The 26,321-nt window shown below is 44.0% G+C and overlaps 1 protein-coding gene and 1 long non-coding RNA gene across 6 annotated transcripts in view; one reads left to right on the forward strand and one right to left on the reverse strand.

Annotated features, from left to right (window-relative positions):
* The window catches only part of NEDD9 (neural precursor cell expressed, developmentally down-regulated 9), a 185,407-nt gene that overhangs the window by 142,567 nt on the left and 16,519 nt on the right, over positions 1 to 26,321 (forward strand). For all 5 annotated transcript variants that reach the window (XM_086706290.1, XM_086706288.1, XM_086706291.1 and 2 more), the window contains one exon: positions 13,737 to 14,183. In XM_086706290.1, the coding sequence (XP_086562416.1) occupies positions 13,737 to 14,183 (447 nt within the window). The remainder of the gene's footprint in view (positions 1 to 13,736; positions 14,184 to 26,321) is intronic.
* Positions 20,460 to 26,321, reverse strand: part of LOC147580772 (uncharacterized) — a 33,536-nt gene continuing 27,674 nt past the window's right edge. The window contains exon 3 of the long non-coding RNA XR_015251075.1: positions 20,460 to 20,538. This is a non-coding gene — a long non-coding RNA (uncharacterized LOC147580772). The remainder of the gene's footprint in view (positions 20,539 to 26,321) is intronic.

Raw genomic sequence — 26,321 nt, forward strand, 5'->3', positions numbered from 1 at the left:
TGAGTGTCTGACTTTGGTTCGGGTCATGAGATCACAAGTTCAAGCCCCACGTCAGGCTCACTGCTGTCAGCACAGAGTCTGCTTCAGATGCTCTGTCTGCCTCTCCCTGCCCCTCCCATGCTTGTGCTGTCTCAAAAATAAACATTAAAAACAAAAAAGTCTTAATGCCATATGGCATAGTGGAAAGAACCCTGGTTTTGCTGCAAATCCCACTTTTGCTACTTCAGGCCTCTGTTTCCTTGTTTATAAAATGGGAGTAATAATACGCATCTTACCAGATAGCGGTAAGGATATGATATATGGAAATCATTAGTTTTTAGCCCATAGGCACTTGAAAGTGGCAGCTATTATAATATGCATTATAAGACATATGTAATATATAGGTATAGAAACATTATGTAGATAAATTTTAAGAGGAAGCATTTACTAGAATTGCTTATCCATACCAAAAATATCACAGGACAAGAGAAAGTTATCAGTGTACAAAACCAACAGTAGAATGTGAAGGAGGTGATTGGAGTGACACAGAAGTTCAGGGGAAACTATATCCTTCATCCCACTGCAGCCACTTAGTGATGTAGATGTAAAGTAAGAGGCCTTGGTGATCCGTTTTGGGATCATTTTAGGGTTAGAAAGAAACGTAAACAAATTGGTTTGAAATACCAACCACTGGGCCCCTGGCATTACCCCGCAGGAACATATAGACTTAATTACCAAGCCTCTTTGCCAAGATAAAGAAGGGCCACTAGGAAGAAGTACTGTATTTCCCACTTAAGCACGAGCAGCAGGAGAATAGCTGCTCGTTTCCTAGGTGATGGATGATTGCAAAGAATACGGGCGTGGAAGGGGACTCCCCTCCCCCCCCCAAAAAAAACCCTCTGTTCATACTCCATCAATGGCATCCCCTCCGTCGTATTTACTTAGAGCATTCCAGTCATCTCCCCGCGGTCATTCTTACTGGTTAATGAGGACGAGGCACGCCTGGGGAACATTATGGCCTGGCCGCAAGACTATCTTCCTGAAGAATCTTCGTTTTAAGATAAATGGCCTTGGTGGTGAACTTTGTCTACCATCCACTGGGAAGAGTGATTCTTTTAGAAGGTAGTTTTAGTAGACAATGAGATTGAGGTGAACTGAACATATACTCCGAGGGAAATGGAAGAGGCGTGAGTTGCGATAATGTGTGACAGTGACTTTTCATACCTGAAGTTGGCACTGGGGCAGCTGACCGTGGAGATACTAAAATCGCCAGTAACGTGCATTCCAACACATCCGCCTGGACCCTGTCATGGGCTACTAAATACCAGTTTATTCTTAAAGAAGAGCTCATCTCTTTCCTCCCAACCTCCTCCCTAACCATTAATGGTGCTAACTGGTGTTTAAATAGACAGTTCAGGACCCTCATTCCAAGGACTCAGCCTTGCTTTGGAGATGTCATATCTCTTCATAAATCGTGGTGTGTGTGTTGCAAAATGAAAATTCCTCCTGATATTTCTAACATGTCAAGGTAATAGTTACGTTACCAGAAATGTTCCTTAATGACATGTTGATGCCTATGCTTACCAGAAATAAGGATTGAGCAACTGTGAATACGTAAAAGCGCAAGCATTGCACAAAAATGTTTGATACGATCTTCTGAATTTGAGTTTAATTCCTTTCTTTACTCGTGTGTGTGTGTGTGTGTGTGTGTGTATGTGTGTTTGAATGGGGATTATTTGTGAAGCTAGACAGAAAGTTGCGGCAACCAAAAAGCATATAAGGTTAAGATTTAAACCAGATCTGGGGCGCCTGGGTGGCGCAGTCGGTTAAGTGTCTGACTTCAGCCAGGTCACGATCTCGCGGTCCGTGAGTTCGAGCCCCGCGTCAGGCTCTGGGCTGATGGCTCGGAGCCTGGAGCCTGTTTCCCATTCTGTGTCTCCCTCTCTCTCTGCCCCTCCCCCATTCATGCTCTGTCTCTCTCTGTCCCAAAAATAAAAATAAAAAACGTTGAAAAAAAAAAAGATTTAAACCAGATCTTTCTATTTATTAAAGCAATATGCATTTAGACACAATGATGTGCCCTTAATATTTTTTCTGATTTTTTTTTTTTTTTAGTTACGTGGAAACCTTATGCTCTTATATGAATTAGCCTTATTCTCATTGATTTGTGGTAGTCAGTCCGTTATTCTTAACTTAGCACCTCACTCCCACAGGGGATGTGGCTAACTCAGGGCGCATCTAGGCTTCTCTGTTGCCCGGCCCTGCACTCTACCAAAAGAATGAGCTGGAATTCAACCCCCCACCCGACCCCCAAATCACCATAACAAGCAAGACCAGCACACTGGGAAGCCAGTGTAGTAGACTTCTAAACACTCCAGCCTTCTTGGAGTCCAGAATCTTTAGTGTCTATCAGGACAGGTCAGTGATGATTTTTTGTTTTTGTTTTTTGGTTACTACTTGTTTGTGTTATGGGTCCAAGCTTGGCAAGAAATGGGCTATAGTGGACCATCAGTACTGCATTACCAGTGACAACGGCATTGGCACAGCAAAATTTTGAAGTCCTCTCTCCTTGAGTGCCCCTCTGGGCTAGAACTTACGTGCTCTTCTCCGATTCTCCAGCCTTCTGCACTCACAGCTAAGTGTGTTGAGCGTGACTTTATTTTTGTTTAATGTTTTTTATTTATTTTTGAGACAGAGAGACAGAGCGTGAGCAGGGGAGGGGCAGAGAGAGAGAGGGAGACACAGAATCGGAAGCAGGTTCCAAGCTCTGAGCTGTCAGCCCAGAGCCCGACGCGGGGCTCGAACCCACAAACCGCAAGATCATGACCTGAACCGAAGTCGGACGCTCAACCGACTGAGCCACCCAGGCGCCCCGAGCGTGACTTTAAATGGGAGTCAGGGGAAGGAGCAAAAAGAATACAGTCAGCCCAACGGCATTCCTTCTCTTAACCCTACTCGCTGGGAAGCCAGATTTCTAGACAATCTCACAGAGGCCCAGATGGCCTCGGAATATATCTCATTTCCTTATAAAGATCACCTTGTCAATTACAGAAGATGTCCATTGACTGAATCAAAGCCTCTTATCGGCACCTTTTTTTCCCTCCCAAATCCTAAACTCAACCAAGGCAGACCCATTAGCAAGGTATATACTTGCACGCCTATCTTTTATTTTTAGTTTAAAATATACATAATTTCTGTGGATATGCATCCATGTTTCACACACCCAACCGTGGGACATATGGTCTGACAATGGGAAAGATATTTGAAACTGGGACTGTCTTAGAAAGTTCAGGAACACATGGTCACTCGAGACAGTCAACATGGGCTGTTCCAGAGATCAATCAACTGTTGAAGGCATTATCCCTTTTCCCTTATGTCAGCCCTTTGACAGGAAATTATCTAAGAGGTGCTTTTTTTTTAGAGTGAATTCAGACACATTTTTTCACAGAGAGTCATCAATAATATTTACTTATAAATAATTGGTTGGTTCTTTTCTCTTTCCTTGCAGAAACAGGCATCTCTAGAAATGAAGGAAACCCCTTTTTGAAATATGGACTTGTACTGAGAACACCTGGGAGCATTAAGCAGTGAGGGGTGTTGTATTTCAATTGTTCTTGTTTTAAACCTGGCAGGGTAGCTCTGTGCCTTATAGCCTGCAGTGTCTGCATCAATCCTCCTGCCTCCCTTATTAAGATCTTAATTACAGACGCAGCTTACTTCATTGCTGCAGGGAAAGAATTTAGTTTCTCTGAACTATGTCTGTTTTTTGGTGTGGCAGGTGTAATCATGATGAGATCATTTCTGGTTTGTTTTCTTTTCCCGGAGGAATCTTTTTTTTTTTTTTTTCTGGGAGGGAGGACTACAGTTCTTGAGACACAATTTCATGAGCTCATAATAATGCGGTGATAATAACTGTGCTTTGATTTTAGACAGAGCCTTTCTTCTGAAGAAATCAGAGCGCTTGGCGTATATGACTCCGTGACTTCTCATAATATCAAGAATATGTTCATTATCCCCATTTTGCAGGTGGGGAGACAGAAGCACAAAAGGTGTGATTTCCTTGCCATTGATCTTACAGTATGAGGCCTGAGACTAGATTCCTTCAGTTCAGTGAGTGTCCCTTCCTCTATCCAGGGCTCTCCATTCAGCACTGTTGACTTTTACAGCTCAATCATTTTTTTGTTATGGGAGACTGCCCTGTGCATTGCAGGATGTCTAACAGCATCTGGCCTCTACCCACTGGTTACCAGCCACACACACACATTGTGACAACCAAAAATGTCGCCAAACATTGCCAGATCCCCAAATCCCCCTAGTTAGGAATCACCAGTCTAATCTCCCCTACTCCCTTCTGCTTAAAAATAATTGCCCTACTGGTTTTATGTGACAGAAGCACAAAAAGACAGCCCTAGAACTGTTTGCCATAATTTTACCATGATTGGGGTTGTGCTTCATGTAAGAGGTCCTAAGCAAGAGGGAGCTTCCTCTTAAATTCGTAGCCCCAATCTGTTCATGAGAATACCATCAAATACTAAGAAGCACAGGGTCTCACTCGGGCCATATATAAAGCCATCAGACTGTCTCTAAGACAACGTTAGTTCTCTGAAGACTTCCTCTGCTGTGTGTGTGTGTGTGTGTGTGTGCACGCACACACACACACACGCATGTGTATATAATGCATATGTATAATTTTATGTTGACATATATATAATAATAAACATGCATTTAGCACTGAACCTTGAAGAAAGCTCTCTTATTCTAATAAACTGGTAAATAATACATACATGTAGGTGTTTGTCTGTATACCTAGCCGCTGAATAATTTCATTTAGAGGTGTTCTTCTGTTCCATTTGTTCCTGCCATCTTTCCTCTCTGTTCTAGCTGAGAAGCTACAGCATCTGAAGGTTCTTTCTGGAGACCTCTCTGCAGGTGCAATGCTGACAGCATATGGTTGTAGATACCCTTTCAGCCAAGTATACTGATCCATTTTTAAAAACTCTTTGAGGATCTCGCACGTGAAGTGGGATAATAGCATTCAGGCAGCTGACCTAGGTGAGGTGACATCTAAAAGATTTGAGAGGGGCATCCGAGTTGTCAGCTGGGTTCTAGCTGGGAGACAGACCAGAGCTGACAGAATGTGTACATATTTGTATTGGTGGGTTTAGATATCATACCTTGAGAGCTGCATCCCTTGGTGCCGGAAGATACGTGGGAATGTAAAAAATGGTAAGACCTTTCCCTTCTTTCAAATAATTTATTAGATGTGGTAGCTTTTGTGCTTTGACTTTTAAGAAATGATCCTGTTTGGGGAAATAAACAACTAATATAGTAGTGGTATTATAATAGTGGTAATATAGTGGACTGGCGTCTCCTACTCCTTTATAACTTAATTCTCATTTCACTTCCCCCCAAGTACCTGGATGTTGAACGGATTTGTCTAGACAGGCAGATAGATGTGATCTCGTGCCAACACTGTAATGTTGGCTGAAGTCCAGATGGTTGTTTTCTTGTTAATAAAACCTATGTTTTGGGTGAGTGGGTGTCAGGCCTTCATCATTATATGGCGCCTGTCAGATTTATCTAGGGACAGAACCCTGAAAAGAGTTTGCGCCTGCCCCATGTTTTTGATCCTTTGCCAATATACTATACTTAAATCTATCAAAACCAGGCAACCTGAGACAAATGCTTATAAATTCCAAGGCTTAATAGCAACAGTACTAAATTCTAAGATGGAGAAGGTTCTCGGGAAGCACATCCTGGTCCAGTGGAAAAAATCCTAGATTAAGAGGGGAACCAGATGCTAGTTCTGGCTCTGCTGCTAATATCATAGGTGACCCCCGGTGCTGTAAAACAAGATTCTAGAATGATCTCTAGAATCTTATTAGTCTAAAATTCTAGTCTAATTGGTTCTGGTCAAGCTATGGGTGACTTCTGGTTCTAAGACATAGAAGGTTCCCTTCCACCTTCTTTAAGACCCTCTGGAGTTGCTTTAAAAAAATCTCAAAGACCACAGAGGATGGAAAATTGAGCTCCTGGAGACACATGTATTATTTATGATCATCAGAGTTGTGAGGAAATGCTCTTTTCTCACTATTTTTCTCAAATAACTGTCAGGATTCAAATTCATCCTCCACAGTAGGCCAAGAAATAATAGAAGTTGACTATGAAGTTTCTCTCGCTCTCTCTCTCTCTCTCTCTCTCACACACACACACACACACACACACACGCATGCCTCCCTAACAACCCATTTGTAATTTTTCTTAGATGAAACAAAGGATTTGCTCCAGGCTTTTGTTGGCTTCGTGATAAACAAATCCTGTCCTATGGATGTTTCTCTCCTCTATCAACCTTAAATCAAGGGAAAATAGATAGCATTCATTCTAGTGCAGGGAAGGAAGAGAAACTAGCATCTGAAGAAACACTGATTTACAATCACAGCTATGCTGTCCCTATGATGTGACCAAATCTGGTCAGATGGAAAGTTCTTTCTGAGATCCAAATATCCAAATTGCCAAAGAAGCTCACATTTTCTCTCACCAATCATCGATTGGTATCACTCTGGTATGTGAGCCACCAAAATAATACGGGTTCTAAATGATGCCTCATCAAATGGGAATAGACCAATAATGGAAGGAAGAGACGTTAAGATTCCCAAATCTGGGTGCCTTGTGGTGACCACGCACAGGGTGCAGCCCCAAGGTGCCTGTCAGGGCTGCTGTATGTCAAAGAGTACCTTTGGGAGACAGGTATCTAATGTCAGATTTCTTCAAGCATCTTCCATTCAGAAATGCTTAAAAGAGAATGCTATGTGTAGAGTTCACAAGGCTAGAAAATCCAAGAAAATGTGAGGACTTGGGGCAGAGTAAATGACATGAATGTTCAGAAAGCTCAAGACACTCATGGAAGCTTTGTGACCACCATAGGGGTTTAGAAGCACTTTCCAGAAAATCAATATCATTGGATGAAATGTGGTCTTGGTGCCAGAGGGACCTTTGTGGCATATGTTCGTCACCCCACACCAGGTATCAGAAGCATAACTAGGGAAATTCTGCTGCTGCGTTGCCGTGGGTGGTTCAAATCCCATAACAAACACCATGTCAGACTGCAGTCGACACATATTGCTGAGAAATAAACCCCAGAAGTGATATGTATCATATCTTCTAATGCCTCAACTTGAAAGTCTTATGTCTGCTACGTTAATTAACAGCCTCCAGAGAATTCAACTCCAAACATTCAACAGTCCAGATCATCCAATGAAAAAAACCCAGGTGTAAACCAAGTATTCCAAGAATTGAAATCCAGACACTTGTAGATAGATATCCACGTTGGCTGACTATTACCTGCTTTGAGGAAATCCCACATTTCCCTATATCCCAAACGTGACGATGGGGCAAAGCCGAAGCAGTTTGATCGCCCTCAGCTGATTTTTGTCAGCAGGCACAAAAGCACATGAGCCTTTCTTTCTCTTCCCCAGTGTGTCCTGAGACTGACCGTGATGATGCTCATTCCTTAGCTACTTCCTTTAGGACTGATTTCCTTGACAATGACCATTTCCTTCTTTACTGTGTCTGTTTTTCAGAATCTGTCCAGTGTGTGTGTGTGTGTGTGTGTGTGTGTGTGTGTGTGTTCATGCACGCACACGAGCACGCATGCACCCTACCAGAGTCCAGGGCTAAAGCTTGGGAACTTGGGTACAGGAAAGGCATGTTGTTGAGCATGTGGCTGCCCCAAGGTCTTTGGCAGGAACTCCTACATGATAAATATAGAATGAAGTAAAAATAATAAGAGGAAGTTGGGCCATTGATGATGCTATCAGTCCTAGTGGGGTGACACATCAGCCATTGTGTCGCATTTCTCTTCAAAGAACAGCATGAACGGTCATGGAAATTATAAGTCACACCTCTCTGTATTTGGAATAGCAGATCATTTCCCTGGCAGTAGGAGTAATAAGCTTTCTTGACATTTTGATAGCAATGGAAAAAAAAAAAAAAGGCAGGGGAGAGTGGGGGATGGTGTAGAAGCTGTCACATGACCTAGAGCTCTCTGTGCCCAGTGACTAGCTAGTTGCCCAGTATTTTATTCCCACTCCTTAGACATAGTTTGGGAACCAGGAACAGCAGAACCCAACGTCCTGGCAAAGTATGAATGGTGTTCAGTCACCTGCTGCCAGATGGAGGTCGCTGCACTGAAGGAAGAAAAAGCTCTTCCAGAGATGACTGTATTTAATCATTTAATGGTCAGTTCCTCCTGGCCTTCCTGTTTGCTCAGTGGTTGTGGACACTAGATTCAAGCTCTCTGTCTACGTCATTATCCTGTTTAATAGGGAGGGGCAGGCACTATCCTTCTTGCCATCTCCCACGTTCTCTGGCTGTGACGTCTGGACATGCTATTTATCTTTCAGGCTTCGTTAGTTCATCTTCCCAAGTCCGTATAAAATTTTAACCAAATATCCTCCTCAGTTCTCTAGAAAACAATTTCACCCAGGAGAACCAGGAATACAGAGTCCGGAGCCCATTTTAGGTTAGCGAACATTTAATGATGTGCATTTTGCTTCAGACACTGGAATGAAGCTCTGGAAATGCTAAAAAAAAAAAAAAAAAAAAAAAATAGGGCAGCCTCTCTGAACTTAAGGAGTTGACAATCGTGAATGAGATAATACAAGTCATACTGTAAGAAATACTATTACGGAGAACTGGAAAGGGAAACAACTGGATAGGTTTGGAAAGACAACTCCTCTGGGTACATGGAGGATGGATTTTGAGGGGGAAGAGGGTGAATGGAGGAGAACCAATTGGGAAGCAGTTGTGTACTCCCAATAAAAGGCTGTTGAGGGGCCTGAACTAGGAGAGGCAGTGAGGCGAAAGGCAGGGTAGAAGCTGGTTGGGTTCCAGATTGTGAAGAGACTCAGCAAACCTCTGAGGCTTCTTCCTACCTTGGGCAGCTGTGTCTGTGCTGTTAACTAAGAGAGATAAAGCAGGAGAAAGGGGTTTTTGCACCTGTTGCGTTAGAGGTGAAGATACCCATTAGCCGGTTGGAAATACGGAAATGGAGTGCAGAAGAACTATCTAGGCTGGAGCTATGGATCTGTTATCTGTGTGTTCAGATGCCATTGGTCTGGATGAGATTCTCCGTAGAGAGCGAGCATGTAAAGAAGAGCAAAGAACACAGGGGGGATCCCTTTGCAACATGATTAGCCTGTGAAGAACATGGAAGATGAGTGGTCATGAGAACAACAGTGGAGAAGAAACCAGGAAGTGAAGTTCATGGAAATCATGAAGGCATGGAAGCCAAAAGAGAGTTTCAAGAAGGATTGGGGTGGGGGTCAGTGCTAGAGGCTGTTACAATTAGGGTTCCCTCAAATGGGATTTATAACTCTCAATGCTGATTTCTAATCCTAATGAGAACCACAGTTTTGGTAGCATGCGCATATGACTTTGTTAAATACTGTCCCAATTCTGGAGCTGGAGACAAGAGACCTAAATTCTTGCCCCACCTCTATGACCTTCTTGCCAGGTGTCTTGGCAAATCATTAACTCCTCAAACCTCATTTCTCTCATTTGTAAGGTGAAGGAGCTGGAGTGTAATCTTTTGAAGTTCCTCTGGCTTTCAACTTCAGTGCCCCAACTGCTCTGGCACTTTGCCAAGCCCTAGCTGCATTTCTAACTGCCACCCTGCGGAGGCTAACCATCCAACGGGCTATAGAATGACATAGCTCTCTTATCTCTCCTGGGTTTGTTTCTGTGTTGACCTTTCCTGCCTGGGAGATAAATATCCTGGGGCGGGTGGGAGAAAGAGGAGATCTTCAATAGACAAACTGCTTCTTCTGGGTTTTTCTAAGATATTCAGATAATCACTCTTCTGACTTTGTGGCCTTAAGGAATCACACCTCCCACACGGAAGGAGGCGGTCTGTCCACCTTCTCCTAGGCAGAGGAATTAACTCTTGATCTGCCATCAACTCTGTGCACTTTTGCATGAGATGGTTTGTGTTCTGGATGACGTTCATTTTGCTGTTATCTTCTCGAATGAACTCTTGACCCCAAAATGCCAAGTATTTTCAAAAGCCAAGCTCCTCACCCATTTCCCCCCCACTCTCTGATGGATTGTACCCTGTTGGAATCTAAAGAGATGTAGCCATAATTCATTCAGTAATAATAATCAGGGTAGTAGTAATAATAATAACATTTTGTCTCGGTCTCTTGAGGGCAACCAATAGTTTCATTATTGCTATTTACAGGCAAATGTTCCACAAGAGGCTGCAAGTGTCCACAATTCATTATTAATTCAGAGAAATACTGACAGATACAGTTCTCCTGATATATAACTGAACAAGAGAAAGATCGGCTATGTATAAATATATATATAATAGCATCATTAGAGCAGAACTCAACCCTTGATGACAGGAGGCCAAGTGGGGAGAGAGGCCAAGACCAAAGTGCCACCCAGCAAATTAAATAAGTTGTCATAACGGCTTCCTAAGTCTCCAGCGGTGTTAAGGTATTTGACTTGGGTTCACTTCTTTAATCCTCATAGCAAACCGGTGAGATGGGTAGTGTTACCCTCACTCTCATTTTATAGATGAGGAAGTTAGGGCACAAAGGGAAATGATCTATTTATTCTATAGACATGACAAGAATTGTCATCTTCAGAACTCACTATACGATGGAATTGAGCCCAGTTCGGAGGACAGCGTGTAGTTGAGCTAAGGCGGCTTAAGAGTTCTGGAAAGAGAATTGAGCCAAGAGACCATAGTTCCATTCCCATCTCTGACACCAATATTGTGGCTTTGGGCAAATGATAAACTGGCCTCCCAGACCTGTTTTTTTATCTATAAAACAGGGACACTGGGTTCAGGTCATTGCTAAAGGTCTCTGGAACTGTATGTAACCTTCTGTATGGGAGAGTGCTGGGTGTAGACACTGATTCTCTCTCTATAGCTTGTATAGAGATTAAGCAACTCACTCCTGTTCAGCCAAGGCTGAGAATATCTGTGTGTGAGATGTCAGGCTAGCACTGGGGTGCATGCCATCAATGGTCATGCCAAGCTTTCTTCCTAAATCCTCATCTGTGTGGGCAGCAGGAGGCCTGCTGGGGAATCACGGACAAAGAGTCAGGAGAACTCACCCATGGTGCCTCCGTTGGCGAAGACAACAGTCTCTGAAAGTTGCCCCAGAGAAACTGTTCTTGAGACACATCTGAAACATTAGCATGGTGCTTACCAGGTGGTGGGAAAGTCACTGGGATAAGAGACAAAGAACATCCAGAACGGCTCTCACACGGGGATTTCTATCTGCTTCTAATCAAGCACGGTCCAGTGCTCCACTTCAGTGCTTCATGGAGTCCCATGGCAGTGACCCAGCTCCACATGCCTTGAGCTTATTTATGCTGATTAGGTCTGTAGTCCTTTGCCTTTCTACAGAATACAGTAGAGACAGTTTTCTGTTTCTCTTCTTTCCCTTCTTTGTAGCCGCTAGAATCATACAGCTATCTACCCTCAGCTCCCACAGAACTGGTCCTACCTCTATCACTTCTGATTTCATCTTGGGGCTTTCGTACCAGCCATCCCCAATCATTGCATGGTCCCCAGAGCAAGGGACAGAGATGAGAGCGCTCGGCTCTCTCCCTACCCTAAAATCACCATATAACTCTGGTGGAGTGATCTCCTTCAGATTATTTTGGTACAAAAAGGACCAGAATCTTATCATCCGTAACTCTATGACTTTTCTTCTAAGTTACAGAACACCCAAAGATGGAAGAAGAGAAACAGAGATTTGGGGATTATGACACATCCTTAAATGGTTCCTCAAGCCAGGATAAAATGCTGCATGATTCTATCTCTATGTATGTGGACTTCTAATTGTTAGAAAAAATCCCAAAGTTTCCTAGCGTATAAATTCTAAGTAAAACCTTCACCTAGAACACAACCCCCCCCCCAGTTTCCCTTGAGCTTCCCTGACCACTCACCTGTCCACACCACAGACTTCTTGGATCTCAAAACTGATCCAAGAACAAGAACTTCAACCTTCTTCTTTTTTCTTTTTAATGTTTATTTATTTTTGAGAGTGGGAGAGGGCCAGAGAGAGAGGGGGACAGAAGCTCTGTGCTGACAGCAGCAAGCGCAATGTGGGGCTCAAACCCACAAACCATGAGATCATGACCTGAGCCAAAGTCGGACGCTTAGCCAACTGAGCCACCCAGGCGCCCCTGCAACCTTATTCTTAAAAAGCATCATCAAGCTTCCTGGGTATGGCTTGATCTCCTTTTCTTAGGTTAAATAGTTGCACTAAGAGGATTAACAGCAAGAGTAGGACCCCTTCCCAGGTACTGACCAGAGGGGAGGTGCCTTACATAACGCAGCCCCCCTGCCCCCAGAGGAGAGGACCAGCATACAGCACAAGCCTGTGGTTATGAGGCATAGTACAGGGGGAGATGATTAATGTATGTCAGTTCTAAAGGAATGAAAAGCACGAGGCTGAAAGATCAAGTCCATGTTTCTAGAGAAGCAAACAGGGGGCAGAAATCCAAACAACAACTGCCAAAAATTCCACGAATATGTAAAGTCCCAAACATGATCCGCCCGATAGGCTGTCCCTCCTCCCACAAAGGATCACCACTGCAGTGACTCAAGTGCATCCAGACACTTTAGGGAAGCACCAGAGAGATCACTTTTAGTTTTCCAAGTGCTCGCAATGAATTTATAGCATCCCGACTCCTCTCTGTGCTGGGAAGGAGCAGGCATGTGGCGATGGCTGCCATCAGTACTGCGAAACATTACTGACGCCAAGAAATGAAATCTTCGGAGCCTTTGAAAGGCTTCCAAGAATGTCAGCACGTACTGCCTGCCCGCTCTCTGCTGAATGCCTACTTTGGCTGTCTGCTTAGTACTGAATGTGCCAGACAGGCCTTCTTACAAAGGGAGAGAGTGTTTTGGGCCCATGAAAGGGGAAGGCACAGCGTTTCTGTTGTGAATGGCGAGATTCAAGAAGTAGGGGAAAAAGTGGCAGTGTGAGGAGAGGCCTTCAGGAAAGGTACAAATAAAAGACCAAAAAAGAAAAGGGATGGCATCCACCTACATGTGGCAAATTCTGCCATCGCTCCCTGCCGTCAAACATAGAGATGGAGACTACTGTCACGCCATGCACCAGGCTCGATTTCCATGGGGGGGGGGAAGAAACCCCAAAAACGCTTGCTTGTAGATTCTCCCGGTATCCAAGGACTTCTTGATCAACTGAGAGTAAGAATTTTTAAGCGCTGGCAAGGCATATATAACTGTACGTTTGTTTCCATTTTCACACCAAATAGAAATGGCACTCGTACTGCTTGTTATTTGGGCTTTTCTTTGACTCTTTCTGCCTCCAATATAGGAAGGGAAAAAAATGAGAAGCGTCCGCTGTAGCACTTGGAATATTTTATTCTGCAAGCTGGCTTTAAGAAAGGAAGAAAAATGTTTTGTGTAGTGAACTCTTTAACGGCGCTGCCCATAATTCCTTGGCACAGCAGCTACCGCTAGAGGAAAGAACTCTTGTGGTGTTCTGGGCTTTTCCGAGGAGGCAGTCTGATGTCATTGGTGGCAGACGCAGTACGTATGTATCTGTCTTTTGTCTGCACCATCTGTTCTTCTCCTTACAGACTATTGTTCACGTTCATTCTTCTCTCCTTTCCAGGAAGTGTGCCTCTCCATAAAAGCGTGGGATTTAGGTGTGAAAAAGGACCGAGCTAGAATTCTAACACGATGTCCATCTGTTCTCTTCTTCTAGAATCTCATGGCAAGGGCCTTATATGACAACGTCCCGGAGTGTGCCGAGGAGCTGGCCTTCCGCAAGGGAGATATTCTGACTGTCATAGAACAGAACACAGGAGGACTGGAAGGGTGGTGGCTCTGCTCCTTACATGGTCGACAAGGCATTGTCCCCGGCAACCGGGTGAAGCTTCTGATTGGCCCCATTCAGGAGACCCCCTCCAGTCAGGACCAGCCTACTTCTGGACTCACGCACCAGACCTTTGGCCAACAGAAGCTCTATCAAGCGCCAAACCCACATGGCGGCCCTCGAGACACAATCTACCAAGTGCCACCTTCCTACCAACATCAGGGGATTTACCAAGTCCCCACTAGCCACGGTACCCAGGAACAAGATGTGTATCAATTACCGTCATCCGTGCAGAGAAGCATTGGGGGGGCTAACGGCCCCCACTTAAGCAAAAAGGTGAGTGAGCAACCAACTGGATTTTTCTTCCTATTTATTTATGTCTCCATTGCACTCAGAGAAATTGAAATGTTCCCAAAACAAGAACTTGAAACTGCCAAAAAGGAAGTATGTCTTCCAAAGAGTAAGTAGACCTAAATGCCTGATCTCGGGCACCAGCTCTGCACCATTTTCCATTCATTGGTCAGCTAAACTTTGTTCCTGTGTCGTGATAAGTTCATGTGTCATTCCAGATCATACTGGATCATTCAGTTGTTTCTGTCTTTCCGATAGATCTGCTTTTATACTTAAGCTCTGCACTCAAATTGTTTCCAGTCTTTTCTGTTTCTTCCTTGAGTGGTACAAGCCACCAAATTTTGTACAAGTACAACGATGCAGAAAGGACTCTCCTTTCACCAAAAGCTGAATCATGACCCTGTTGGCTTGGCTGCACAAAGAACCCACCAGAGGTAAAGGGAGCAAAGGAGCTGGAAGTAGATCATACCCACCTACTTGTCCCACAGAGTTGTTAACTTCCAGATTGACCCATTTAAAACACAGAAATGCTAGTGAATTTAGAAAAGAGACATCCTCTTGTCCTTCAAGTAATTCCTATGATAATGCTTGAGCCAGTGGGTAAAAACAGGAGAGCTAGAATTTTTAGGAAAGCATCATGTTAAAAAAAAAAAAAAAGGAGGGGCGCCTGGGTGGCGCAGTCGGTTAAGCGTCCGACTTCAGCCAGGTCACGATCTCGCGGTCCGTGAGTTCGAGCCCCGCGTCAGGCTCTGGGCTGATGGCTCAGAGCCTGGAGCCTGTTTCCGATTCTGTGTCTCCCTCTCTCTCTGCCCCTCCCCCGTTCATGCTCTGTCTCTCTCTGTCCCAAAAATAAATAAACGTTGAAAAAAAAAATTAAAAAAAAAAAAAGGAAGGAAGGAAGGACCTCTTCAGCACTCTGTATAATTCAAAATGCCACAATAATTTGAGATAAATAGAAATTTGTTAACCGAATTAATTTTAAGTATTTAGCATGTGTGTGCGTGTGTGTGTGTGTGTGTGTGTGTGTGTATTTAAGATTTTATTTTTTTAAGTAATCTTTATACCCAATGTGGGTCTTGAACTCACAACCCCGAGATCAAGAGTCACTTGCTCCTTTCATTTAGTATATTTTTGATGCTTGTGATACATTGATGAATTAAAAAGTGAGCAAAGCCTTCATGATGCTTAAAAGCCTTCATGATGCTTACATTGTAGAGCCCAAATTAAAAAACAAAACACACAAACAAACAAAAAAACTGTAATGTCAGGTGGAAATACACATGGGAAAGAAAATAATGTTGGTGAACTATGGGGGTGATAGCCAATACCAAGGCCACGCCTATGTAAACAGTACAACGGAGGCTTTTCTCTTTCTTTTACTGGCAAATTCCAAGGGTCTACAATGGGTCCTTTGAGGTTTGGTATTAAGAATGGACTGATTTAATGGAATAAGAAATAAGGGAAGACGCAGTTAGATAGCAGAACGAGCTCGCTGGCTCCAAGAACACTACGTATACATGTCCCCTGCCTCAAGAAAATCTAATACAAAGAATTTTAAAACCCATGTAAATTATGGAATGTCTATTTGCATGATAATGGAATGCTCTGTTGGACAAAAAAGGGGGGGAGAATCACTGTTGGATTCCATAAATAACAAAGCCAAGAGTGTATTTCCAAATCACCTTTTATACAAAAGGAATGTATTACAAAACACTGCTCAGGAAGGGCGTCTGGGTGGCTCAGTCAGTTAAGTGGCGGAGCTCAGGTCATGATCTCACAGTTCATGAGTTTGAGCCCCGTGTCAGACGCTGCTGATGGCTCGGAGCCTGGAGCCTGCTTCAGATTCTCTGTCTCCCTCTCTCTCTGCCCCTCCCCCCACTCGTGCTCTGTCTCTCTCTCTCTCTCTGTCTCTCTCAAAAAAATGAATAAACAGTAAAAAAAAAATTAAAACAAAAACACTGCTCAAGAGCACCTGTGTTGCATAAGCCGAGTAGCTGTATATTAGGAGAAATTCCTCAAGAAGTGGGCACTTGTCTTTTCCAAGACAATGATCGTTGTCTGGAGGCATGGCGACTTCACCATGACCTTTCAAAATCCTTCTTACCCCAGGAGCTTTAGATTCAAAGGGAAAGCCAAACCAAGCCTCTAGCTCCAGAGGGAAAAACAGAACAGTTGAAAGGTGTAACTCTAAATAAATAGCTTCTCTCATTCTTATTCCTGGTTGTTTGCACCTTAAAAATAGCTCTCCCTCATCTGAGCTAGCTTGAGGCGGACAAGGGAGGCCGAAACAGGAAATGCTTGGCTGAAAGGTGGTGGGGTCTAAACTTTCATCACAGTTTATTTTGGCAGGAAGGTGACATGTTTTCCTTTTTTAGACTCAACCTTTTTTAGCTCCAAGTCTGAAAAGTCCTTCAGACCTCTTCCCATTTTATTTGCTGTAACTGCACTGCTGACCTGCTCCCTGGCCCTGCATCCTTTTAAAGGGGAGACACTTTGACCACGCCTTCCCTTGGATTGATGCTGGGGTGTGCGCTTGAGCTCAGAGTTTTGTTTGCTTAATTCCAAAATCCGTGGGACATTTTATGTTTAGCAAGAAGTAGGCGATTCCGGTAGGAGGAAGCCAGCTTCTGAATTGGACCTCTGCCAGTTCATATAGGGGGTGCAAGCAGACGGGGGGTGGGGAGACCTTACCAGAACTGGGGAGTAGACAATGCAGTGCTAAGCTTCGAGCAGTGGGGGTCTGAAGTGGTAACGTGGCCACGCAGAGGCACTGGTCCTGGCTTCTCCCTGCCAAACACCACGTGTTCTACAGAATATCCTGGCCTCACCCTGAAAGTCATTTTAGTGCCTCTGGTTCCCTACACTGCCTGCCTCCATCCTATCCACTGGGCCACTGGCGTGAACCCCCATGGGCTTGGGGAGGAAGAACCTCTTCCTTCCTTTCCTCTCCTTCTCTTCCTTCCTTCCTTCCTCTCCTCTCTCCCTCCCTCCCCCTTCCTTCTCTCTCTTGCTCGCTGTCGCTCCTGCTGTTTCTCTCTCCCTTTCTTTCCCTTCCTTCCTCCCTTCCTCCCTTCCTTCCTTCCTTCCTCCCTTCCTTCCTTCCATCCTTCCATCCTTCCTTCTTCCCTCCTGGTGGAGATGGCTTGGCTGCTCTAAAAAGATAATTTTAACCTTCTAGGCAATAATAGCTGCTTGAAAAACCTCTGTCAACATCCACCTCTCTGTAGGAATCTTATCAGTGGGTGAGAATCACAGTACTGACTGAAGCCAAGGCCCCAGGAGTTAATCCGAGTACAGCAAGAATCAGGAAGGCTTCTTGGGTTTTGTTTTTGTTTTGTCTTTGTTTTGAGTTCTCCTCGTAGCTGACTCGCTACAAGTTTTCTCTTTACTTTCCCATCTTTTAAAGGGTGGTGAGCCTAGCACTAGACGTTTCTGGTAGTTTAAGCTATGGTCCCTAAAAGCTGTTCCAGAAGAAAAAGAGGAGGGCAGTGGAGCTTATTCTAAACCACTAAAGGGAGCTTTTGGGGAACATAAGAATCATCTGGAGAGGTAGGGAAGGTGAGTTGAAATGCAGATTTCCAGGCCGTCCTCACCAGAGATTCTATTCCTGGGGCCTGGGATCTGCCCTGGGGTGAGCTCCTCCACTAGTTCTGAGAGAGGGGATCCAGGACTGCATTTTGAGAAACTCTGTGAAGTGACCATGAGGGCGGTTGGCTGTGTTCCCATCTGATTGTGATGCGGGACTTTCCATAGTTAAAGATTCCCTTGATGTTGCTACAGAATATGGGCTTCAGGAGTTTTATCCACTAATGAATCATTTGAGAGGAAAGACAAAATTCTGCCTTCTATCACTTCAACTTTGCTCTTTGGCAACCTGCAGCCTCCACGCACCTAAGAAACCTCTCTCTACCCATCCCAACGATGTTACGTGACATGCACCACTTACTACATCAGGGGTTAGAAAAAGAAGGATGATGATATAATCCCCACCCTTTTACGAAACAAGACAGCATCCGTGTTGTGCCAAGAGCGTGGTCTTTGGCGTTAGACTGACCCCTGGCTCTCTTCCTTCATAGTTGTCCATCCCTTGGCAAGTTACTCAACTTCTCCAGGCTTTCGTTTCTCCATCTGTGAAATGGGAACAATCACAGCTGCCTCACAGAGTTCTTGTGAGAATTGAATACAACAGTCTACAGAAAGGATCTGGCCCGGAGCTGAACATAGCAGGGGGCTTAAAAAAATCAGTTCCTCTTCCTTGTTTGTCTTTCCTTTTCTCAGACTTTGTTTCGAAGGGCCTCAGCCCTGTTTGTGGTTCTGAACGTACATCAGATAGGCACGTACTTTATTGCTAGCACATCTGCTGTTCCTTTGAGCGCATGGCTCTCTCTTTGGTTCTACAAGAATTTTGCACAGAGTAGAAAAGAACGCTTAAAGTTATCTGGAAACCATATACACTGACACCTTTCTTAATTTCATTGGCCTTTTCCACTCTGCGTTTGTGTGCAGTGCCGTTTTATCCATGAGGCATTACGGGCAGAATGCCCAGGGCCTGCAAGAATGTTTGAGAGCCCAGATTAAAAAAAAAAAAAAAAAATTGACTCCCAAGTATGACACACAAAGACTGCAAAGTGTAAATCAATAAACATTTACACAAATGTGCAGAAAGCCACTTAAGGTCAACCTCATTAATTGTTACATTTACGGCTCATAGCTATTTTATTATATTTGAAAACAATTTGTAGGTTAGATTCTTCTTGCTTTGCGAAGGTTTCTAAATATGCCCCGTGATTGCCAAGAACTCACAGGCAATTTTAAATTAAATGAGTTACTCATAGTCCAATCATTTGGAAAGCTAAACTGTGTGTATTTTTTAATGTTCTCAATTTTTTACAAGTGACAGTTCTACTTAATAAGGGACTACGGTTGGGAGTGGAGCCCCCACACGTCTAAAAGCCTCTAAAATAGCCTCGTTTTTCTGCTTCACAGATCAGTTAAATTGCCATCTGAGTTGGTCCATTCTGTGCCTTGATCGGAATCGAGAACTATGCGTGTTTCTGATTACTTTCTGGACATGTCGCTTTTATTCCCAACTGATGGAATTAGGTCTGTTTTGCATCCTTCTGAAGATCAGTTTTGAGCTAAATTATAAGCTCCATAAAGGCAGGCAGGGTTCAAGGCTGCCATTTACCTATGTCATTGACATATACAGCATTTACTGCTGTAGGCTGAGCTCATAGCCAAGTGTCAGCACACAGCTAACAGCCACTGAACGAATGAACAAGGCGGAAGCAAGAAACTAAGTGTCTAATTTGAGTTGACTTTTCAGTAAACTGAAAAGCGGTTCCAATCTTATCACCCATCGGACTATCACGCACTGTTCAAGTCTTATCACCCAGCTCATTACCATCTGTGGTGATTATGTGTCAGATTCCATATGGTAGTTTTCCCCCTAGAAGTGTCTTGGAGAATGCCACCGTCTCTCTTCTGGAATTATAACCATCTATACACAACAAGTGAGCATTCAAAGCATGAATGATGTGAAGTTCAGCTTGTCTGAGAGCCTAGCTTTTACACATTTTGCCCAGCGGAGACAAGATTAGTTAACGCTTCTGTCCTCACCTAAAGAGGAGAACTACACTTTTTTTTCACTGAGGAGTAGAGCTGCCTTTGCATAATTCTGTTACTTACTGAGAACGCCTTCCCTCCTCTATTCTATCTGTAAACTCCTGTTCATCCTTTAAAGCCCATTTCAATGTTCATCTCCTCTTACGGAGCGTCCTCTCTGCACCCCAGCAGTTTTCTCCCTCCTCTGTGGTCCCCAGAATATGTTGTACTTTTTTCACTTAATCTCAAGGGAGCTCATGGGTTCATCAAAACACTAATGGCCTGCCATCACAATGTGTATGACGGGCTAGGCTGGAGCTAGTGATGCATTGGTGGTAGCACTCAGAAAACTCAAGTAGGGCGCCTGGGTGACTCAGTCGGTTAAATGTCCGACTTAGGCTCAGGTCATGATCTCGCAGTTCATGGGTTTGAGCCCCGCGTCCGGCTCTGTGCTGACAGCTCAGAGCCTGGAGCCTGCTTCGGATTCTGTGTCTCCCTCTCTCTTCTGCCCCTCCCCTGCTCACACACTCTGTCTCTGTCTCTGTCTCTGTCTCTCTCTCTCTCTCAAAAATAAATAAACATTAAAAAAATTAAAGAAAACTCAAGTAACATTAAGGTTTATCTAGACCCCATTACATCATCTCTAAAAACCATTTCTTACCTTCCAAAATGGGACATGGCTGAATGTTGGCAGGAGATGATGAAAAGATTTTAGCCAGGTCTTCCGGGTCCATTCCTGAAAGGTAACATAAGAACCAGAAATAGATTCACTCCAATATTTGTACCTTCTTAGACACTGAGTCATCATGAATTACACACACACACACACACACACACACACACACACACACTCTCTAACCCAAAGCCATTGGTTAGGGAACCGAGGATTTCCCATATTGGGATTTGAAGCATTGTGAAATCTCGTTGCTCACGGCAACACTCCGTTACCAGCCAACTAACTCCTATATATTAGCAGTATGATTTGTCTACCAACAAGTAAAAATAGACTTAGAGGAAATGAAATCTCCCCAGGAAGATAAACTCTGACTTCACCTCACTTTCCTTTGTTGCCTTCTTGTACACACACACACACACACACACACACCCTGAAAAACAGCAGGGAGAATCAGAGTTTGACAGGGCACTAGGTACATCTGGTTTCTTCATTTATAAACTCAATGAAGTATGACTGTGTTTCAGAATTGTGCATCGCTATATAAAGATAATCCAAATTTAAACGATTTTCCCCCTCAATACATGGCTCCGGGGGCTGTGTGGAGGAGTGAACGTTCATCTAAAATCCCTACCTACAAAGGTCAAGATGAATTTTAAATCTTACACAGAACTGGAGGTCCTTGAGCACTTAGGGGCAGGACTTCATGAGCTTACTTTGAAAATGAGAAGTCTCTCCTCCCAGCCGAGCCACCCACGCCAGGGGATTGAGCAAACTGTAACACCTCCCTGAAAATGTACAAAGGTCTTTTTTTTTGTTTGTTTGGTCAATGCCAAGGCCTTCTAACTCAGTTGCAGCTTGTCACAAAGCTTAGAGATAGTATATATTTCTATGAATGCATTAGTAACTTCTTATGAACCCACACCAAAGCAAACAAAGGTAATTTTCCTTCCTTTTTCAATGATTTCATGCTATGTGAATGTGCTTATCACAGTGAATAGGTCAGATATTGTGTGTGGTATGATGTCTGGCTGAGTGGATAATGCTGTATTTGTGAGGGAGAGGAAAGAATGCATTTGTTTATTTGATTTGATGATAAAACCGAGACTTAATATTGGTTGAACGCATCTTTAAAAGCAGGCTTATGGGGCGCCTGGGTGGCGCAGTCGGTTAGGCGTCCGACTTCAGCCAGGTCACGATCTCGCGGTCCGTGAGTTCGAGCCCCGCGTCGGGCTCTGGGCTGATGGCTCAGAGCCTGGAGCCTGCTTCCGATTCTGTGTCTCCCTCTCTCTCTGCCCCTCCCCCGTTCATGCTCTGTCTCTCTCTGTCCCAAAAATAAATAAACGTTGAAAAAAAAAATTAAAAAAAAAATAAAATAAAATAAAAGCAGGCTTATGTTGGGGTGCCTCGGTGGCTCAGTCAGTTAAGCGTCCCACTCTTGGTTTCAGCTCAGGTCATGATCTCATAGTTCGCGAGATCAAGCCCCGTGTCAGGCTCTGTACAGATAGGAACTTGCTTGGGATTCTCTCTCTCTCTCTCTCTCTCTCCCTCTCTCTCTGCCCCTTCCCTGCTCTCTCTCTCTCTCTCAAAATAAATAAATAAACTTAAAAAATAACATCCTTGTGTGGGTGCCTTGTGGAAAAAGCTAGATGCCATCAGAAGTACACTTGCTTCTCAAGAGTGCCACCCACCCAGTTGTCAAGGGACACTTCTAGAGAGGTATGCTGCTCCTGTTGAAGGAGTCAGGGTGTGACTCACTTAGGACAATGTGTCTCCTCTAAAGGTTCTATGTAACTCCAGTAATATCTGTAGAGTACCAAGGAATCCTCTGTTTAAAGGGACTCCAGAGAAGGTCCATTCTTGAAGCAAAGAATCTTTGGCAATGCCATAATCACATCTGATTTATTGGAGTAAATTTTATTTGGTTTTCTTAAAGCAGAGTGTGCTTAAACCAATTATTTATCAGAATAGCTATTTATTTTCAAATGCACCACCAACTGACTGCATGGCCTTTAGCATGCTATCAAGTGGCTCATTTTTCAAGGTGGTTGTAGAACTAAAGTGCGGGTAACCCAAAAGTGCCCTGGAGCCCTGGCTCCATGTTAGGGACCTTATATCCATAATCTCATCTGATCTTCTCAATAGCCTCATAAGATGTTCATTATGACCTCATTTTACAGGGGAGGAATCTGAAGTCTGAGAGGTTAGTTAACTTGTTGAAGAACGTCCCTCTAGTAAGAGGCAGCATTGATATTTGAACTCACATCTGTCCAGCTAATGGTTAATGTTGCCCAGCCCTAAAATAGGAAGGCATGTTTAGGACACTTTATCAGCAGTTCCACCTCATCAGAATCCTGGGTGCTAAACAGCATCCATTGGGCCAGGAAGAATGAAAGGCACTTCGGAAGGCTCCCATCCCAGATCTGGAGAGTAGCCTCCGTGCTGAGGGAATGTGGGTTTAGGAAGGTGGGAAATTCCCACCACCCAGGTATAGTGGTCAGTTTCATGGCAGGCTGATCCAGAAGTCCTGAGCAGATGATTAAGGGGATGTAAAGACCGTGGTACCACCGAGAACATTGCTGTGCTGGCTTTCTCTCTCATTGGAAATACCACCTTGTCACATGACTTCAAATTGGTCCAAATGGAGGACTTCATGTAACCAGACACAATTGTCCCCATTTATCCACTGTTTTGCTCTCACGATTTCTGTTACCCATGGTCAATCACAGTCCAGAAGTAAATGATCCTCCTTGTCACGTACTGACATTCCCCTCACCTGACATCTCTTCACGTAGGCATTTTATCATCTCACGTCATTCTCAGAAGGGTGCGTACAGTACAATAGGAATATTCTGAGAGAAGGAGACCACACTCACATAACTTTTATTATAGCATATCATTATAATTGTTCTATTTTGTTATTGTTGTTGTTAATCTCTGACTATGCCAAATTGATAAATTAAACTTTATCATAGATATGTATGTACAGGAAAAACATAGTATATATATAGGGCTCGGTACTAACCATGGTTTCAGGCACCCACTGGTACTGGGGGGGGGGAGGTCTTGGAACACATTCACAAGGGATGAGGGGAGACTGCTGTATAGTTAAATCTCCCAGAATGGTCTTTCCAGGGAAAGGGGACCCCCCAAAATTTAAGATACCCAGATTTCAAGTTTTGCTTCTCAAGCAAGGAAGTGAGTTTCTTTGTGAAATTGGGAAAGTACTAAATTCCTAGTAAATTTCTAATCTGTCTTGCTAATGTAAGCAACAGGAACACTGAGAAAAGCAGTATGTGCCCAGCCAACCAGGTTCTCATTTACTTTGCTGTCATTAACCGTCTGAATAACCTCTCTGAACTTCAGTTCCCTGAACTGTGAAATGGGGAGTAGGGTTGAATTGTCTCTAATGGTTTTTGCTAAAATTTTATGATCCAGATACCCTTATCTGATTCTTTCCCAGAGTCACTTGAAAAGTTTAATAAAATGACTTGACCTCAAGATTCTTTAAAACACAACACAAAACAACAACAAAAACAAGACACGCAGGCACTGATACAAATTTCGAGCTGACTCCCTACGTTTTGGCCAATCTTTTTACTCTTCCTGTAGGAGGCAGTCCACCTTCCCATCTAGAAATCACAGTCACCTCTAGAAGATTGAGCTGTGGCGATAGAAGGCAGGGAACAGGTGGAACACAGGAGGGAGGGTCGGGGTATGCTGAGCCAGGGAGAATCAGAGTTCTCACCCTGTCCCCCTGCGTGGGAACATTTCCAGAGAGCGTCTTGTTAAGGAGAACTCTCTTCCCTGCTTTGCTACCAAAAGCTAAGAGAGTGTTTCATCCTAGACCTTGTCATTTTCTTCCCATTTTCCTGTGTTTAATCTTCTCGAATAAGGCAGAGGCCCTTGGTGGGTCAGGTGTCTCTCGAAGCGACATCCCTGCCGCAGAACCAAGTTCTGCCATGTGCGTGGTTTGTTCCATCAGCCACTGCATCTTGTCTCCCAGTGAAGCCGTGGGAGGAACCGAGAGCGCTAGGCATTTGGGTCTAGAAATTCTCATGCCTTGATCCCTTTCCATAATCACATCCTCTTCAGGGCGGTCTATGAGGATCTCTCTAAAATGCATTTCAGGGGCGCCTGGGTGGCTCAGTCAGTTGAGCGTCCGACTTCGGCTCAGGTCATGATCTCACAGTCTGCGGTTTTGAGCCCCGCATCAGGCTCTGTGCTGACAGCTCAGAGCCTGGAGCCTGTTTCCAATCCTGTGTCTCCCTCTCCCTCTGCCCCTCCTCCAGTCTCACTTTGTCTCACTCTGTCTCTCAAAAATAAATAAATAAATATTAAAAAAAATTAAAAAAATAAAATAAATAAAATGCATTTCAAAATCTAGATTTAGTGCTCAGTGGCCTGTTGCATTTATTTGGACATCAAAAGAATCAGAATGCCCATGCCGTTACAGTTCTCAAAGAGCATTTCAGTCCGCGGCATATAAAAAATGAATGTGGCACCCAGCTCTGTCATGGGTCACGTTCGGCTTTGTCCAGAGGAAGACCTCAGCCCCTGAGGAGCCCCGACGTCACTTCCCACCATGTCCTTTCACGTTAAATGCTTCTAGCTGCTCTTTGGCGCTTGGTCACTCCATAACTAAATATTGCTTTAGCACTTGCTGCACAAAGAGCTTCCAGAAAGCAGCAGGGGAGGCATGCTAGAGGCTTGACAATCGGGGCACTGTTTCCATTGAGTGTTTTGCCTCCTAAATGCTGTGTCCAATGAAAGTGACCCAAGAGCCCCGTTCCACTTCTGAGCCTTCGGTTGTGACTTTCTCCTCATTTGGAAAAAGACACTGGCCGTGATGTAGACTGGCTCGCAAAAGGCTTGGTTCTCGCATAAAATCAGATGTCGAGATGCCTTTAAAGGAAAGTAAATCACCGCCCAAATACAGAGGGGAAGAAACCTCCATGAGCACGAGAGAAGCCTTAGGAAGGGTAAACTGTGCACTTGGCCCATGAGGGGGTAGTTTTAAGGCCAGACTGCGTTTTCATTATATTGTTGCTGTGTGAATAATAAATGAGCTCACTGCTACACCCAAGCTGGGCAGAGAGAATTTATAGAGAATTAATAAATCCAGTGGAGGCAACATGTGGTCTTTCCTCCCGTCATAGAAAAGAAACGAGTAACCTTGGATTTTAAACAGACAGACCTCTATAACTTTGCACTTTCGGAAACCTGGATCCAACTTCTAATGGGCAGGCAGTGACAATAGTGATGTTTCTCTTCCTAAGGGTTTTCTTTAAAGGGAAAGGGTCACACAGTTCATGGGCTTTAAGACAAAGAGGTGGTTATAAGATCTCATAAATACTGTGGTGGTTCTGTTCATGCTTTTTAAGGGCATTTACGTGAAAGAAGTCCTTTCCAGCAAGCAGTCTTAGAAATCTAAATACTCTCGTTAATGCATGAAACCCAGAGATAGTATAAATAAAACAGGGGGCTCGGGGAGATTAGAGCTCGAAAGGAAGCAATCTAATTTTACTTTCCACATAAGCCAAAACAAAGAGAAAAAATGCAAATGGCTGACTGCTAATTGGTGAGGCCTACTTTTGAATTCAGACAATCTCAGGTACTGTTAACGGTGAAGTTATAAATCTGTAGTGTAATTACTATGGCACAGCCGTACTTTTTAACTTCTCCTCGATTACTCATTATATTTCCTGAGCACCACCTGGGTTGCCTAGTTCTTGACTAGGCCCTGGGGCGGAACACCAGGAGCCCGTTCCACACGTTCCTGCTCTGCTAGATTGATGGGAAAACTCCACTGGTCAATTTTCAAGGCATTATCTGGATATCAGGAG

The sequence above is a fragment of the Puma concolor genome, chromosome B2 (genome assembly GCF_028749965.1).
Source record: "Puma concolor isolate L17-30 chromosome B2, mPumCon1.1.hap2, whole genome shotgun sequence".
Classification (NCBI taxonomy): Eukaryota; Metazoa; Chordata; class Mammalia; order Carnivora; family Felidae; genus Puma; species Puma concolor.